At 41.7% G+C, this 19,292-nt stretch overlaps 1 protein-coding gene across 2 annotated transcripts in view; it reads right to left on the bottom strand.

Moving 5' to 3' along the window:
- Positions 1-208: 208 nt before the first annotated feature.
- Positions 209-19,292, bottom strand: part of LOC309415069 (vasculin-like) — a gene marked incomplete at both ends in the record, with an annotated part of 32,378 nt that continues 13,294 nt past the window's right edge. For both annotated transcript variants that reach the window (XM_082012471.1, XM_082012470.1), the window contains 6 exons: positions 209-367; positions 1,210-1,312; positions 4,768-4,952; positions 15,013-15,177; positions 15,666-15,806; positions 16,611-16,795. In XM_082012471.1, the coding sequence (XP_081868597.1) occupies positions 209-367; positions 1,210-1,312; positions 4,768-4,952; positions 15,013-15,177; positions 15,666-15,806; positions 16,611-16,795 (938 nt within the window). The remainder of the gene's footprint in view (positions 368-1,209; positions 1,313-4,767; positions 4,953-15,012; positions 15,178-15,665; positions 15,807-16,610; positions 16,796-19,292) is intronic.

The following is a 19,292-nucleotide window of genomic DNA, read 5'->3' on the forward strand; positions in this document are numbered from 1 at the left end:
CAACCCAAGTCTTCATTCTACAACATTTCTTTGCAAAGAATTTATAGTAACGTTCAACACAACATTCCTTGCTTTCTTCAGAGAGAAGTCCCATCATTCTTCCTCTAATGGGGTATGTTACTACATAAATTAGAAAATTTTTTTTGGACAATACATCCCCAAATTTTCATGAGATCAAAACAAGCTTCTACAGATGTTAGAGAAATCTTCACACATCATCATCATCTGATGTATCACTGCTGCTTGTCTCAGAACCCTCATTCTCCAGAGCAGGTTTGAAAGTGCTGTTTTTCCAGGGGCTAAATTTAAAATCACAGATGAGGCTATTTTTCAAAATGCCATTTTTCCGAAGCCCATTTTTTTGTAACTAAAATGAGAAAACAAGATGTAGTCAGAGAAAGAAAAAGCTAAACACAACAACCTGCTGCATTTCAGCATTCTCTACATCATCTATGGGATACATTAGATCCACTGCATGACCTCTTTTATATATACACACAAAGGAAAATTTACCTGAGCGCCTTCACTTCTGGGCCAGCCACCCACCTGCATCCAAGAGCCTCCAACTGTGCTAAACTAAGCTCCTGCAATGAACAAGAGCCTACCCCTCTTCTCACCCACTTCCTCAGACATCTTGCCCCAGTGATCCCTCCCACATGGTCTTATGTAAAAATCTTATGGAAATATCAAACGTTCAGGATTTAACATTATGCAAGATTCTCCCTTCTACCCCCCCCCCCCCCCCAAAAATCTGGTATATAAAACACTCCTAATTAAAAAAAAAAAATCAAGTCTAGATTGCCTTTTCAGACTTTGTTACTAGTGAATTTCCAACAGAGAAAATTCAGATTTTGGAAAGCCAAGGAAACTGCATAAAAACTTGAAAGAAAATTCCCTTTCCTCAGGCTAAGCTGAGGAGCTGGAAAGCCTGTGCAATTCTACCACCAACAATGCTGAAACTACTCAGAACCACTCCCCTACCCTTCCCTTGATATTTTGAGAATAGGCCTTACCTACAATAAGCGCTGGTCCCCTATCTTTTTAAAGCAACTATTCTTCCAAAAGCACAAGGAGGCAACAGAGAGGAAAGAGAGTGAGTACTGAAATGGCAGCATCCCTAACCATCAAAATTACTAGAGATCCCCCTCAGAGGCAGGCATTTAGGGTAGCCACCTACAAGTTCATAATGGAACATTAACTTAGCATTACCTGTTCACTAATGACTTGGAATTCCCTCATCTCATCCTCTGTTAGTGGAGCACATGTTTCATCATTTTCACTATCTTCCTGCCAGCCCATCTCCTTTAACAACCTTTAAAATAAAAAGAACAACATTAAGGAATTTGCTACACACACTCAGACATTTCAAGCTCTGCCTACATAGATGCATAAAGATCCGTAATAAATGTATTAATCAGTCCATAATTTTTTTAAACAAACTCTTACATAAAAGTAGGTTAAAAGCCTTCCAAAAGATATATAAAGCACAGAAGTTGATAAGTTCTCAGGTCATTCACAGATGACCCTGTTTTACCACTACATGTTTAATTTCAAAGGTTGCAAAAATTTAACAGTAATACTTTATCTATAGAACACATTCTTAATTTCAAGCATATATCCACACCATCACTTGCACATACCAAGTATTACATTTCCTGCCATCAGGTTTCACATACAAAATAGACCCTGCTCTCTCTGCCAATCCAGTGAACATAAGGACACAAAAGCCAAATTTCATCATATTATCTCACTTCAGGATCTTCGTTACCAGCCTAAAAAAAGCTGACAGTTTTTCATATTCTGTTTCAATTGGATGTCTGCTCTCCAGGATTGCAGCAATAAAGAAAGCAAAAGAGAAAAGAATTTGGATCATATGCAAGTTCAGCTGTTGATGCATAGGATTTCTCTTAAAAGCTATCTGATGTTGGGACTATGGACTTTACAGCCCATTAAGCGGCAACCTCCATCGTCAATACATTTGTGTAAGAAGTTATCAAAGGCAAATGATTTTATTACAATCAAGTGACCCTGGATACACTATGATATTCATCATATTCCTAAAATTCAAGCAGGAAGAAAGCAGAATCTAGTTAACTGTAGCTTCATTTTAGGACAAGAAATCTCTGTCAGGTGGAAAAGTAAGAACGTATCTCCTTTGCATAACTGCTATGCTGGTGATGTCCATCCATGGGAACCAACATCAGAGATGGCTCCTCACCTCAGACCCACAGTATCTTCAGCATCAAATTTGGAGATGAAGATAACACACATGGGAGAAGCTGCATTGATCCTCGGTGACAGAAGCACGATTCAGGATGCAATGGCCTCATATAGTTTCTTTTTTGTAGCACATACTAATGTCAGAGCCAGGACAGGCTTCTTTGCAAATGAGTCTTACCTGACAGCAGATGCTGATATTCCAGCACAGACTATAACTAGGAGTGAGTTTTGGGATGAGAGAAGGAAAAGAAATGGAGACAGATTCCTCTTGTGACTAAGCTTGAGATGTACAAAGATACAATAATAAAAGTGTTTTAGCTAGTGCCAAAAGTGGGACAGCAGTATCTGAACAGGAAGAAAATGGTTTCAGGCATGAAGATGCTGAGAAAACACAGGTTATCTGAGGGTGAAAACACTGTGACATTTAACAATGAAGATAGTAAGTTATCTTGCTGCAAAGTTTTTGCCAAAAGGATTAGCACCTTCTTCAGGCAAACCACACACCTGTGACCCTAAACATTAAAGGAGGTTAAAGCTATTTCCCAAAAAATAAAGAGGCTTCTAAAGTATATGCCAGAACTGACACAAGAAACTGACGTTTAGAGCTGAAGAACAGTGAATATACTAAAACTGAGAAGTTAGATGAACTCATAGTTGATGTCATGTGCCAGGTATTCCATTCAGCTAGATGTCAGCAAGAAATGCCCTTCAACATAACCCTCCCTACAAAAAATTCTAGGTCCCAATACAATGGGCATGCACTGGATGTGTCACTGCAGGTAACCAATTACACCAATGACTGTTGTTAAAACCATAATACAAGCCTGGAATTGAGGGGGGGGGGAAAGAACAGCACTACCGAGATTATTTAAAAACAGTTTACGGGACAATAACAGAAATGGAAAATACATATTCTGTAGTATTTGAACCAAACTGGACAATGTGACAGCCAGGAACAGTGAAATCCTCAGGAAGCAGCAGAAATAATATGCAAGTCATCCAAAACTTCTCTCTTTTAAGAGAATATGTGCATTTGTATACACATACAGAAAAAGACTCACCATTATGCAATGCCAAAAGCAGTTCAATGATAGTTATATTTTTAGCAACAGTAATTTGAGTCATAAAATATTACTGCAAGCAAGCTGTTAACAGTATTATGTAAAGTGAATAGTTACATAGTTCCTGTTAATGTAAATAAAGTTTAGGGCAATAGCTAATTAATTTTTAAGCAATATCATCTAAAGTTAGCAGGACCACTGTCCCTTTAAAGCAATATAAGGCTTCTAGAATGGTTAAAAGTGTGAACTACGTAAAAAAAAAAATAAGCTTCAGATTAGCAAACTTGACACCAACAGGATGAGTACATAATCACTGCATGTTGGAAACCCCCAGCGGAAAGGAAGCCCAAGATATATTTTGTACAAGATGTGCCTATACAGTTATTAGGTATGCACAAGTATCCTGTGAATTAAGCTGGTTACCTCAAGTCCAATTTACCACAAAAAGGCTTACCATAACTGTCTACATACATGTAGAGGTCTCAGCCAAAGGGCTGGTGCAGTATGGAGATGCAGCATCTCTGGAATACCACAAGGAAAGATGCTTGCCCAGAAACCCTATGAAGGCCATTCAAAGTCATTTGAATTGACAAATGAGAGTTAGATTTTACTCCTATCTTCTTGTCAAAAACATTCATCAGCAGCCTCTAGCAGCCAAAGATTTCTGTCTCCATAACCAATGGTGGAAAAAAAAAAAAAAAAAAAAAAAAGAAGAGAGCAGGGTGCATTTCACTTTTCATACTCATGAGGGATAAGAGGTCATGAAAGTTTCCTCTGCAGGTACTACAAAAGGAAAAATTCTCTAGTTCAATGTATACGTAGAATCTATCACTAAAAGAAAAAAAAAAAATCTATCACTATATTTCTGTAGTTGCCATAAATAGTAAGAATTTAAACAGCTCATGGCAAGCTCACCTCCAGACAGAGTTGTGATTTCCCAGCAGTATCAATCTCTACCAGTTGCTACTGCAGTTACTATTATAAGATGCTAGAATTGTTTCAAACATTTTTTGAAGTTACTTTCTCCCTTTCTAGTGCATTGTCTTGTGATATCACTGACAGCATCAACTAGTCAGCTACAGAAATAATTAATTTCTTAAACAAACAGGAAAAACTCACTGGAGTTTTACATAAGATTCAGCATTTAAAGTATTATTAATACAAATAGCAATTACATGCATTGTTTTTCCTAGACATGCAGACCAAAATCAGAGGGATGAAGTCACTATGTAGTTTGCTTTATTTCTTTATAATGAAATACATAAAATTTTTAGTAAAGCAAGTTTAAGATGTCAGTACACAAGTCTAGTAAAAACAAAGTATATTCCATCTTAAATTAGTACATGTCTAAAAGTTAGACTTTGACAGTACCAGTAAACATTTTGTGTGTTCTCAGTTTTCAGATTTGACTTCTGAACTAGTAAGAATTTAAGACATCCTCACTTACCATGAAGGAACACTCTTTATATTATAATGAAGCACATACCTATGCTCCGCCTCAAGTGAGCTTGAAAGAACATCTGCCCGAGGGAAAGTTGAAGATGGAATGATCTGTTGAGATGTAATTGGAGCATTGCCATTCTCTTGCGCAATTTCATTTCCAAAGTTTTGGTTTATATCGCTCTCATGATGAGGACTGTTGCTGTTGTGCAAGTTAAAGGACTCATCATCCTGTTAAAAATAATTATATATTACAAAGTTTAAAAATAAATTCCATTCACAAGTAAATGTCTGCAAATGCTGCAATTCAGTTATTCTGTTTAATTTAAATTATGTTTAAATGGAGATGCTCTATACTACTTCAGGAGTAATTCTGTTCATACTTCTCGAGTTTGCAATACCTGGCTACTACAGAAATCTTAAGTTATGCAGAAAGCAACTCCCATGCTCAGCCTCAAAACTTTTTTCTACAGTTTCAAACATATCTTAAAATTCAAACTTATTATTTCTATAAGTATTAAAGGCAGGTTAAATAAGTTATCTGTTGAATTTATAAACAAGGTTCCTAACTAAATATCAGAGCCATGCATGTCAGGAGAAGTTTGAAAAGCAAGAGAGTTCTCAAGTTTGCTTAGTTTAAGGGGCAGGTCACAGCCAACTTACCTCAACCAGCAAATTCATCTGCCACAAGTTCAGAAAGACTGGATACTGCTCTTTAAATTCAGAAAACAGCTTCCCCTATACACATGCACACATCACAGCTTCTCAGGCTGCTGTTAGAGCAACTGTAACTTACTAGCCATGAAATAAGAACTAGGAAGAAAGTTTATTTAGAAAGCAGACTGTTCAGGTTCACTCAAATATTAAAAGCTCTTTAATCCTATAAACCAGAGATGTTTCTTCTAATTCTACTTATTCAGCAACTTGTAATTCTTATTTAGTAATGAACCAAATAGCCTCAGAAGTCTTACCAACTGTAAAAACAGAGAGGAGAATATGAACATTATCTAGCTAACACCCTTTTGACAACAAAATCCCTAAACTTGGCATATAACAGCATTATCCATATCAGGAGTGTCGTGGTTTAGCCCCAACCAGCAACTAAGCCCCACGCAGCCGCTCGCTCACTCCCCCACAGTGGGACGGGGGAGAGAATTGGAAGAGTAAAAGTGAGGAAACTCATGGTCTGAGATAAAGACAGTTTAATAGGTAAAGCAAAAGCCACGCACGCAAGCAGAGCAAAACAAGGAATCCATTCACTGCTCCCCATGGGCAGGCAGGGGTTCAGCCATCTCCAGGGAAGCAGGGCTCCATCACGCGTAATGGTTTCTTGGGAAGACAGACGCCATTCACTCCGAACATCCCCTCCACCCCTTCCTTCTTCTTCGCCCCAGCTTTATGTACTGAGCATGATGTCATATGGTATGGAATATCCCTTTGGCCAACCTGGGTCAGCTGTCCTGGCTGTGTCCCCTCCCAGCTTCCCGTGCACCCCCAGCCTTCTTGCTAGCAGGCCAGCATGAAAAGCTGGAGAGTCCTTGACTGCTTAGCAAAAAACATCAGTACATTATCAACATTTTTTCGTCCCAAATCCAAAACACAGCCTAATACTAGCTTCTATGAAGATTATTAGCTCCATCCCAGCTGAAACCAGGACAAGGAAGCAATCACTCAATCAGCCAGTTCTGCACTTGTACAAAATCATACTTCACAGTCCACGATCAAGACCATCCACCATCATTCCCCTCCCACTCACAGTGTTGTCTGCCTCCAGAAATTTTAGAATGCTCTGCAACAATTTCTTAAGAACAAGTACCCCAGTAAACATATATTCACCTGTTAAATCATACGCCTGAAGAATGCATCCCATATTATCAAAGAAAATTCATAAAAATATTAAACAATTTTAATATATTAGGGTGTCGTGGTTTAGCCCCAGCCGGCAACTAAGCACCACGCAGCCGCTCGCTCGCTCCCCCTCCCGCAGTGGGATGGGGAAGAGAATTGGGAAAAAAAACCTCGTGGGTTGAGATAAACACGGTTTAATAGGACAGAAAGAAAGAAGGAAACAACAATGATAATACCAACAAAGGAATGTACAAGAACAAGTGATGCCCAATACAGCAATTGCTCACCACCCCGTGATCGACAGCCCGTCCCCGAGCAGCGATTTCCGCCCCCCGGCCAACTCCAGTTTATGTACTGGGCATGACGTCGGATGGTAGGGAATATCTCTTTGGCCAGTCTGGGTCAGCTGTCCTGGCTGTGTCCCCTCCCAGCTCCCCGTGCACCCCCAGCCTGCTCGCTGGCAGGCCAGCACGAGAAGCTGGACTGTCCTTGACTGCTCAGCAACAACCCAAAACATCAGCACATTATCAACAATTTCTCATCCCAAATCCAAAACACAGTCTCACACTAGCTTCTGTGAAGAAAACCAGCTCTATCCTGGCTGAAACCAGGACAGTATCCATCCCTTATTCCATACCATTTACGTCATGCCCAGGTCCTATACTTTTCAATACATTCCAATTATTCATTTTTACTCTTCTTGTCTTTTAATATATATATACAGATATCACTTTCTTAGTCCATGGGCCATCACTTCAAAATGTCTGCGGAGTTCAGTCACTCCATGACTCCATCATAGTAGTCTCTCAGGGCAGGGGAGATGGTATGTAGTGTTGGATTGTCATCTGGCACGGTCCATGTCCATGATCTGCAGGTCGAAGATGTCGGTCTCGAGGGATTTGTCGGGCACAAGCTGCTGAAGCCAGTTCTGGTTCCATCACTGCTGCACGTTGCTTGGTTTCAGTGAGGCTCATTCTTCATCAGTCTGGGTGATTCTTACTATAATACCATTGATATGGTAGATAGCAGCCATAGTAGTAATGTCATACTGAACAATTAACATAATACAATTCAAATCATTGACTGTTTTCACCCAAAATCAAGTCTCCTTGAGGTACACATCGGACTTCCCCATCCTTCCGCATTACCCACCAAGTGCACCCAGGTCCCTGGGCAAAGGTAATCCCACGAACGGGTTTGCCTTTGCCTAAGGCAGGAGTAACCCAGACTGTCTTCCCCAGCATGTTTCTCACATGCACCACAGGCACTTTATCCCCTTCTACAGTACGTAAAAGTTTTGATTGGGCAGGGCCGGCTCTATTAGTAGATCCCCTAGTGTTGACTAACCAGGTGGCTTTGGCTAAATGTTTATCCCAATGTTTGAATGTCCCATCACCCATTGCGCTCAGGGTAGTCTTTAACAGTCCGTTGTATCGTTCAATTTTTCCGGAAGCTGGTGCATGATAGGGGATATGATACACCCACTCAATGCCGTGCTCTTTGGCCCAGGTGTCTATGAGGTTGTTTCGGAAATGAGTCCCATTGTCTGACTCAATTCTTTCGGGGGTGCCATGTCGCCATAAGACTTGCTTTTCAAGGCCCAGGATAGTGTTCCGGGCGGTGGCATGGGGCACAGGGTATGTTTCCAGCCATCCGGTGGTTGCTTCCACCATGGTAAGCACATAGCGCCTGCCTTGGCGAGTTTGTGGAAGTGTGATATAGTCAATCTGCCAGGCCTCCCCAGATTTATATTTCAACCATCGTCCTCCATACCAGAGGGGCTTTAACCGCTTGGCTTGTTTGATCGCAGCACACGTTTCACATTCATGGATAACCTGTGCAATAGCATCCATGGTCAGGTCCACCCCTCGATCTATATGTTGCATCTCTTCCCTGATGGCCTGAGGTGTCATGGGCCCACCGAGCTATAAATAATTCGCCCTTATGTTGCCAGTCCAGATCCACCTGAGCCACTTCAATCTTAGCAGCCTGATCCACCTGATGGTTGTTTTGATGTTCTTTGGTGGCCCGACTCTTGGGTACGTGAGCATCTACATGGCGTACTTTTATGACCAGATTCTCTAGTCGGGCAGCAATATCTTGCCACAATTCAGCAGCCCAGATGGGCTTGCCTCTGCGTTGCCAGTTGCTCTGCTTCCATTGCTGTAGCCACCCCCATAGAGCATTTGCCACCATCCATGACTCAGTATAAAGATAGAGTATTGGCCATTTTTCTCGTTCAGCAATATCTAAAGCCAGCTGGATGGCTTTCACCTCTGCAAACTGACTTGATTCACCTTGTCCTTCAGCAGCTTCTGCGACTCGTCGTATAGGGCTCCATACAGCAGCTTTCCACCTTCGATGTTTGCCTACAATACGACAGGACCCATCAGTAAACAGGGCGTATTGCCTTTCATTCTCTGGCAGTTCATTATATGGTGGAGCCTCTTCAGCACGCGCCACCTCCTCTTCTGGTGATATTCCAAAATCTTTGCCTTCTGGCCAGTGCATAATCACTTCCAAGATTCCTGGGCGATTAAGGTTTCCTATTCGAGCCCGCTGTGTAATAAGTGCGACCCACTTACTCCACGTAGCATCAGTCACATGATGTGTAGAGGGGACCCTCCCTTTGAACATCCAGCCCAGCACCGGCAGTCAGGGTGCCAGGAGGAGCTGTGCTTCAGTACCAACCACTTCTGAGGCAGCTCCAACTCCTTCATATGCTGCCAATATCTCCTTTTCAGTTGGAGTATAGCGGGACTCAGATCCCCTATATCCTCGACTCCAAAACCCTAGAGGTCGACCTCGAGTCTCTCCTGGTGCCTTCTGCCAGAGACTCCAGGTAGGGCCATTCTCCCCGGCTGTCGTGTAGAGCACATTTTTAACATCTTGTCCTGCCCGGACTGACCCGAGGGCTACGGCATGAACTATCTCCTGCTTGGTTTGTTCAAAGGCTTGTCGTTGCTCAGGGCCCCATTTAAAATCATTCTTCTTCCGGGTCACTTGATAAAGAGGGCTTACAATCAGACTGTAATTTGGAATATGCATTCTCCAGAAACCCACAACGCCCAGAAATGCTTGTGTTTCTTTTTTGCTAGTTGGTGGAGACATAGTTGTTATTTTGTTGATCACATCTGTTGGGATCTGTCGACATCCATCTTGCCATTTTATTCCTAAAAACTGGATCTCTTGTGCAGGTCCTTTGACCTTACTTTGTTTTATAGCAAAACCAGCTTTCAGAAGGATTTGAATTATTTTCTTCCCTTTCTCGAAAACTTCTTCTGATGTGTTGCCCCATACGATGATGTCGTCAATGTATTGCAGATGCTCTGGAGCTTCACCCTGTTCCAGCGCAGTTTGTATCAGCCCATGGCAAATGGTAGGGCTGTGTTTCCACCCCTGGGGAAGTCGATTCCAGGTGTATTGGACACCCCTCCAAGTGAAAGCAAACTGTGGCCTGCACTCTGCCGCCAAAGGGATTGAGAAAAATGCATTAGCAATATCAATGGTGGCGTACCACGTGGCTGCCTTTGACTCCAGTTCATATTGAAGTTCTAGCATGTCCGGCACAGCAGCGCTCAGTGGTGGCGTGACTTCATTCAGGCCACGATAGTCTACTGTCAGTCTCCACTCTCCATTAGACTTTCGCACTGGCCATATGGGGCTGTTAAAGGGTGAGCGAGTCTTGCTGATCACTCCTTGGCTCTCCAGCCGACGAATCAGCTCGTGGATGGGGATCAGGGAGTCTCTGTTGGTGCGATATTCCGCCGGTGCACTGTTGTGGTAGCGATCGGCACCTGTTGTTCTTTGACCCTGAGCAACCCCACCACAGAAGGGTCCTCTGAGAGACCAGGCAAGGTGGACAGCTGTTTAATTTCTTCCGTCTCCAAGGCAGCTATACCAAAAGCCCACCGGTACCCTTTTGGGTCCTTGAAATACCCTCTCCTGAGGTAGTCGATGCCCAGGATGCACGGAGCCTCTGGGCCAGTCACAAGGGGGTGCTTCTGCCACTCATTCCCAGTCAGGCTCACTTCCGCCTCCAGTACAGTCAGCTGTTGGGATCCCCCTGTCACTCCAGAAATATAGATGGGTTCTGCCCCTATATGGCTTGATGGCATCAGAGTACATTGTGCACCGGTGTCCACTAAAGCCTTATATTCCTGTGGGTCTGATGTGCCAGGCCATCTAATCCACACAGTCCAATAAACTCGGTTGTCCCTCTCCTCCGCCTGGCTGGAGGCAGGGCCCCTCTAGTCCTGCTCATAGTACTCGTTACCCACTTCTTGTAAATAGGAATCAGAAGTCCCTTCAAGAGGATCAGAGGTGAGATCAGCTCTTCTATTCTTTCTGGGGAACTGCCCACTGGAAAGTGGAGCGACGATTTTTCTGGAGGAACCTGAACCCCCTTTTGTAATTGTCTTTCCTTGCAGCTCGCGTACTCGTGCCTCTAGGGTCGAGGTAGGTTTTCCATCCCACCTCCTCATGTCCTCTCCGTAGTCATGCAATTGAAACCACAGGGTGGCTCGTGGTGTGTATCCTCTATATCTTCTCTCTTGAACAGAAGAGCGCTTACTCCTAATGGCTGAGACACTGGTCCATATGGGTGGAGGGTAGGGCATATCCTCTTTGAATTGCCGTAACTCCCGGGACAGTTTCTCTACAGCAGAGACGCAGGCCCGTAGGGAGGAAGAGAGACTTTCTTCGTATTGCCGGAGTTGGCCAGCCAATTCATCCACCGTTGGTCTCTCTCCGTCTTTCCAGGCCATTACTGCTAATGAGTTGGCATATGATGATGGTGCACTCCGTACAAACTTCCGCCACATAGGTTGCGTGCAATTGACTTCATCTGGATCTTTGGATGATTGTCCATTGTCCAAGTCACCATAAATCACTTCCAGCACAGCTAGCTCCCTCAGGTACTGGATACCTTTCTCCATGGTGGTCCACTTGCCTGGGTGACATAGAACATCTTCCTTGAAGGGATACCTTTCCTTCACACCCGACAGGAGTCGTCTCCAGAGGCTGAGGACTCGTGCACCTTTTCCAATTGCTTTGTCAATGCCCCCTTCCCTAGAAAGGGATCCCAGCTGCTTGACTTCCCTATCCTCTAATTCCAGGCTACTGGCCCCATTATCCCAGCATCGGAGCAGACAGGTGACAATGTGCTCACCTGGACGATGGCTGAAATCCTTTCGCATATCTCGCAATTCACTCAGGGATAGAGATCGGGTAGTTACCGTCTCTTTTATGAGTTCTTCCTCTTCCTCCTCTTCAAGCGATGACTTGCTCTCTTCCCTCTTCGGTCCTTGTGATGGCCCTGCTTCAGAGCACTCTGCCTCCTCACTCTCTTCCTCTGGCTCCTTCTTCGAAATATCTTCCTCTTCCCTTACTAAACGAGCTGACTTCCGCTTCCAAGATTTCTTCTTTTGTACAAGGGCAACTGATACCGGGATGGGCTGGTTCTCTGGTTCAGCTGCAACAGTCTGAGTAGCTACAGTGCCCGCCGTGGGGGTTGGAGTAGTCACAGTGCCTGCCACAGGGGTTGGAGTAGTCACAGTGCCTGCCACATTGCCATCAGACCCAGAGAGCCTCTCTCCCCTTTGCATAGTGTTAAATAGAGCTCGGTAGGCATGGGCCAGGCCCCAGCACATGGCAATGATTTGTGTCTCCTTGGAGCTGCCAGGCTGACAGCATACTTCTTCCAAATATTCTGCTAGTTTATCAGGATTCTGCACTTGTTCGGGAGTGAAGTTCCAAAACACCGGAGGTGCCCACCACCCCAGGCATTTGCCCATGCTGTTCCACACACCCTGCCATTCATAACTATCCAGCCTTGGGGCAGATCTCCGGGTGATATTCTTAAATTGCTTGCTAACCTTAGACAAAACCAAAACAATGTTCCCCAGAAGTAGCAATAGAGGTATTTTAACTACCCAAGGGTGTTCAAAATACTGAAAAATTATTGTGATGAAAGAGCAAATGTTATGATAGAGGGTAGCAAAGGTACCATTCTGCATTTCCTCCATAAAAAACCTTTCAGAGGCAGAAGTATAATTGCTAATCGTCTCCACAAGACAGTAGCCAAAATACAGTAACGGCTTTAGTACAGAGCTCAGATGATACCACATTAAGCTCAAGGTCAGTGCTCTAAAAACAAAACTCACAGGCGAGACATTACTAATCATCGCAGAGTGCAGCAGCCCGCAGAAACCAACACCGATCCTTAACATGTACAGCAAAGACGAGAGCATCATGCAAATCAAATAAACTGATATTGTGACCTGCAACCGCTATTATCTCAAGCCTCGAGCCCCACGTTGGGCGCCAAAAAGGACTGTCGTGGTTTAGCCCCAGCCGGCAACTAAGCACCACGCAGCCGCTCGCTCACTGCCCCCCCCGCATTGGGACGGGGAAGAGAATTGGGAAAAAAAACTCATGGGTTGAGATAAACACGGTTTAATAGGACAGAAAGAAAGAAGGAAACAACAATGATAATACCAACAAAGGAATGTACAAGAACAAGTGATGCCCAATACAGCAATTGCTCACCACCCAGTGATCGACAGCCCGTCCCCAAGCAGCGATTTCCGCCCCCCGGCCAACTCCAGTTTATGTACTGGGCATGACGTCGTATGGTAGGGAATATCTCTTTGGCCAGTCTGGGTCAGCTGTCCCGGCTGTGTCCCCTCCCAGCTCCCCGTGCACCCCCAGCCTGCTCGCTGGCAGGCCAGCACGAGAAGCTGGACTGTCCTTGACTGCTCAGCAACAACCCAAAACATCAGCACATTATCAACAATTTCTCATCCCAAATCCAAAACACAGTCTCACACTAGCTTCTGTGAAGAAAACCAGCTCTATCCTGGCTGAAACCAGGACATAGGGCAAAATAGCTTCTTCTAATCATGATTCAGCTGCTGATCACAATTTGCCTCATTTCAGAGGTGGAATCTGTTACTTCAGGCCTTAAAATTCCATCAATAGGATCATGTTATAAAAGTCTGTTGCGTGGTTATCTCCCTATCCACTCAGTTGCACACCATGTCTTCTACTGATGATCATCAAAATGAATGTTGGAAGTAGGACAACTATTAGTTACATTATTTAACATCTTTTCACACCTGTTAGTGAAACAGCAAGGGCAAGGGCATGCACTTACCAACAAATACTCCAGGTTACGTGTTACATACACCTGTCCAAGGACATTACAATTTTCACTACTTAAAACCTTTCCCCCCAAATACACTGCTGCTGAAAATCAGGGACAACAAAAATGCATTTGACATAAGTATCATGAAGATATTAAGAACTCAAGACAATTTCAGGAACAGAAATTCCCACCAAATTCATGTTCAGAATTCTGAAGCTCAAGACAGTGTTTCCCAAGATCTTTTCAATCTTAAATCAAAATTCTGTGTATTTCTTAAACATACACAAACAGCATTACCCCCAACACCCATCTCAGGGTGCTCAGCCATAAACTGCCTAATGGAAAGATTCAGACCTTTCCGAACTGACATACAGCTAAGCTATACAGTCCCATTACAGCAAATTTTATTTTGCCCGAAATAGGAACAGGGTCAAAAAACTGAATCTTACTTTTATGAGCAATGCACACTAGCACTGTTTTTTTTTTCATGTCTCTGAATCTGAATAACCCTTCCTCAAAACCACTCATTTTATTTGTCTGGCTGATTTGCAATTTGTGCCTTGTTTTTTTTTGTTTACACTTTAAACCACTCATTTACAGCAAACATAGGCTTTTAATCACCTTATCCTGAATAATACATTACTTATCTTCACTTGGACTACATATAACTATACTTATGGCTTGTTGGTGGCTGGTAGCACCGACAAAAATATTCTCAGATGCCAGCTAAGCACTGCATAAACTGATTCAGATCAAAAGAAAAGTGACACATAATATTATACACAGTATAGGCCTCCAAGATCTCAATTGGGAAGTAAAAACAGGTTCTTTATATATCCATAAATCAAACTACTGCCCCTATGACTAGACCAAGAATAGAGAACTTCTGGCTATCTAAACACTCAAATTAGAAAGGAAACTGAGAAGCAGAACCAAGATTTTCCATTAATTGCTTTGTAGGATAACCAACAGCCAAGGTGTGAAACACTACCCTCCACAAAGATTAGGTTAGTGTAATAAGCTTATTTATTCTTTTTATTGCTGCTAATAACTCAGGCACATCTGTCTCTAACATGTAAGAACAGATACTGCAGAAAGAAAAAAGAAACTACTAAGCAGCACTGGAGAAAGTAGTACTTGGAGCAACTTTTCTGAATTCATTAAAAGGTAATTCCATTCCTTCATTTAGAGATCAAGACCATGACTTAACAGCTGTTTACAGCCAAATAAAAAGTAGTTTATATTCAGTCTGAGAAATGTTACTGCTGGATCTACAATAGGTATGAAGAAAACTACCTTCTCTTGCCCAGCATGATTCTTGTCTTCGCGTTCCTCTTCCACTCTACCTTGTTTCAGTGCTTTCAAAAAGTCACTCTTCTTATCAGTCCGCATTCTTGTCAATTTTGTTAAACGAGGCTGACCAACTTTGTCAATAGGGGATGATGAATTTGACCGACTACACTAATGTAGGAGGGGTCAGAAAAAAGAAAGAATATTAGAAGTTTATTCATTTAGAAAACTTTGAATGAAAGACAAAGACACAGGCACATGTAGTTTCAGGTTTCATGTATATCCACAGTAAAAAGCAGAGGGAAGATATTCGTATTTCAGTATATATGTTTTAACATGTAACCCCAGAGATGAAGGTTTATGGAGCCCTGCTAACAATCAGTGGACCTTCTGAAGTGTATCACACTATTAGCAGTTTTGAAGTTTAAACCTACCAGGTTATACTTGCTAATGCACCATTTTTACTCCAAATCAAACTTACAAAGCAAATATTGCAGTACTTAAAGACCAGTGATGTACCTTTCGTATTTCTCTCTCCCACACCAACTTCTACAAAAATAAACTTAATACAGTTCTGCATAAAACTTACTGATGCAGTTATCCAACCAAAAAAATTTAAAATTTGATAGATTTGATAAAAACTACAGACATTGCTTTACCTCTTTCACTGAATTCTGTGAAACAGTAAATGCCTTTGCAGTTGATTTGAAAGGACTGAAATTGCCAATGCCATATGCAGATTCATGAGAAAAAGGATTCACAAGTTTATTTTCTTTTGCTTGGCTTTTCCACCGTGTAGGCTAAACAAAAATTTAAACAAAACTTTAGATAGTTGTTAACTACAATAGGATTATTTTCAGGAATATTTAGAAAAATGATTAAGCAAAAGCAAATCATAACTACAACCATAATTTAGAGCAAATACCTGCTTTATTGTGGAAAAGAGACTGTTTATGAGCAATTCATCCTTTCTCACAAATACTGTTTACACTTTTTATATAGTTAAATTTACAAACAATTAAGACCCTCATATTTGAGATATTAATAATCAAAACATGAGTCTTCAACAGCTGAAAGTAGTGTTTTTAATGTAGTATGTTAAGAGAGTTAAGAACAGCTCCATCAGATGCTCTCAGGAGCACAGAAAAATTCCTGAAACAAAATAAAAAGATGAACATGGAAAGTTGCATATGGAGAGGGACCAGAATGACACTAAGCACATCTATATCAATAACTGGGATAAATTCTGGAGATACTTTTATGCCATCTACAGCTCTCCACTAGGTATCCATTTTTCTGTTAAAAGCATATATACAAAAGGCATTGCTATTCTGTAAGTTAAAAACAGCCTTTTCATTCTCCCTTGGACAGCTCTTGCATTTCTCAAAAAAGGTAAATGAGAAACAAAGCGAGATCCAATTACAGTATAGTTTAAAAAGAAAAAAAAAAGTGTTTCCATTCACTTTTGGGGTGTTCTGCACTTTGCAAGATTTGAAAGCACAACACTCTAGGAACAGTACTCTCAGGGGTGAAATAAGCACATTCAGAATTAGAGCATGATTTTTTTCAGCATGTTATTCATACCACCAGTATCCAAGACTCACCTTTGCAGGTGAAGTAGCAGGTTTAGGGACTAATCCTTTATAAACACTTGTGCCAGCTCCATTCTTTACTGGCTGTGAATGAAGACTTCCTACTACAGGAAATCCAGATATCTGCAGTTCTTTTGTACTGCCCTTTTTAATGACCAGCATTCTTGGCGATCTAGATTTAGGATTTAAAGGGTACTCTGGGAAGAAAAAAAAAGAGAGAGTGAGTGTGTGTATCTATATATATGCACGCATATGTATACATTCTTAAGTTCCTAGTTCATAGGGTACTGGATAACCATATGGTCCAGAGCAAATAGGCAGAAATCAGAAATTTGGTCCAGTATTAGTTCCACAAATAACACACTGTACAAACCTGGGTAAATGCACGTCCTGTTCCATTTTCCACAACTACCTTTTATAAAATTTTTCACTTGGCAATGCAGGAATTTTACTTTCGGAAAGTAAAGATATCCTTCAGTCAAAGAAGCTAGCTACACAGTTCTTGTTTACAAATCTAAAATCCAAATACTATTAGTTGTTAGTAGTTACCTAATCTTCAAAAGAGATTATGGTTTTCATATTTCCCTTTAAAGTTACTAAAGAATAATTACTCATATATTTATTAACAACTCTTTTTAGAGTCAAATGTTCCACACCAATCACAGAATCGTTAAGGTTGGAAAAGACCTTTAAGATCATCAAGTCCAACCAAGGCTCTATAAACATGAGAGAAGATATGCATACTACTGTAGACCATGGTAATGACTCGTTTCTCTATCTCTATGCCTCAGATAGGCATAATAGAATATCTGAAGCTTACACCATTTCCAGGTTCAAGAGAGCACTAATTGGAGACATACAGTCAGCTGTCATACTCACTAAGTAATTGACATTTAACAGTTTGAAAGAACACTTATTAAAAACAGTTCTAAAGTTTTCAAAAAATGAAAAAACACCTTTTTTTGCACGTGCATTCCAATGCTGCATTAACAGCCTTTTCCAAGATTATCTCCTCTCTCTGCAAGCATTTCTACTTCATAGGCAGTCACCATATCCTACATTTAAAAAAACTCATCTTGAAAACGTAAGTGATTTTAGCTTTGTTTAGCAGGTAGATGTTACAAAACATTTGTGATAACTGTATACTTAGCTCTCATGAAACTTTATGAAAAGACTTTTCATAATACATGCTCCCATCCCACATACACAAGGTAAAATGGAATCTAACAGAAGTATATGTTTTTAACAGTCATTAAAAGGGGATGGTAACATTCCTCTTGTCCTGAATATTAAGTATCCTTTAATAGGGAATAAGAATAGCCTTAATTTCAGTTTTTCAATTACAAAACAAGGCTTGCAATAGCAGAGCGGTAATAAAGTGAGATACCAAGCTGTAAGCTGCAACTGTAGCTTACAGATCCATGTAGCTAACAGAACTGTCCCTTCCTTTTGAAGAACAATACCTAGGAAAGCCTGGAAAACTTGCCCTTCAGATCAAATTGAGCCACATCATGCAGCAGCCACAGCTGGAGTGCTGCAAAGGTAAAACACTCAAGTTGCTATATAATTTTCCACAACTTGGTTAGGGAAAAATTTAGCTATTGTTACTCTTTTATTGAAAGATAACTACATTTCCCAACTTTCACATGAAACCTGCTAAACACACAAAAATGGAAAGCAGTCCAATTGTTTAGGCTCCTGCAAAAGTTCCTAGCAATTAGATATTTATATTGAGGGGTTGGCCTACACCTAGTGTTACCTAAGAATGCAAAACATACTGGGGAAGTACAAGAAAATGAATCAGATAATTAAAGTAACATTTAAAATGAGCAACAAATTTCAGACCTCAACATTAATAACATTTTAAGTTGTAGCCTTTATGTTTAAGTTTATTTCCTCAAAGAGAAAGGTTCTTATTTTGAGTAAGTTTATTACTTTAAAACCTGGGCAGTCTAAAGCAGCCACCTTCTTAGAGTGAAGAATTCACTACTTAAAGCCCACAGAACTGTAAAGCGGTAGCCAAATTTATCATGTGGAGACAAGAAAACAAACCCAAACTACAGTTCAGTCAAAGGCCCGCTCTCAGGACCGGCTTTCTTACAAGTAATTCATTGTCGTAGTTTAGCCCCAGCCAGCAACTAAGCACCATGCAGCTGCTCACTCACTCCCCCTCCCGCAGTGGGACGGGGGAGAGAATTAGAAAACAAAACCTCGGAGGTTGAGATAAAAACAGTTTAATAGGACAGAAAGAGAGAAGGAAACAACAATGATAACAACAATAATAATACTGACAAAGGAATGTACAAGAACAAGTGATGCCCAATACAGCAATTGCTCACCACCCAGTGATCGACAGCCCGTCCCCAAGCAGCGATTTCCACCCCCCGGCCAACTCCAGTTTATGTACTGGGCATGACATCATATGGTAGGGAATATCTCTTTGGCCAGTCTGGGTCAGCTGTCCTGGCTGTGTCCCCTCCCAACTTCCTGTGCACCCCCAGCCTCCTTGCTAGCAGGCCAGCACGAGAAGCTGGACTGTCCTTGACTAATTAGCAACAACCCAAAACATCAGCACATTATCAACAGTTTCTCATCCGAAATCCAAAACATAGCCTCACACTAGCTTCTGGGAAGAAAACCAGCTCTATCCTGGCTGAAACCAGGACATTCATAAACACAACCAACAGCTTAAGA

Source organism: Phaethon aethereus, assembly GCF_964289735.1.
Source record: "Phaethon aethereus genome assembly, chromosome: W".
Classification (NCBI taxonomy): domain Eukaryota; kingdom Metazoa; phylum Chordata; class Aves; order Phaethontiformes; family Phaethontidae; genus Phaethon; species Phaethon aethereus.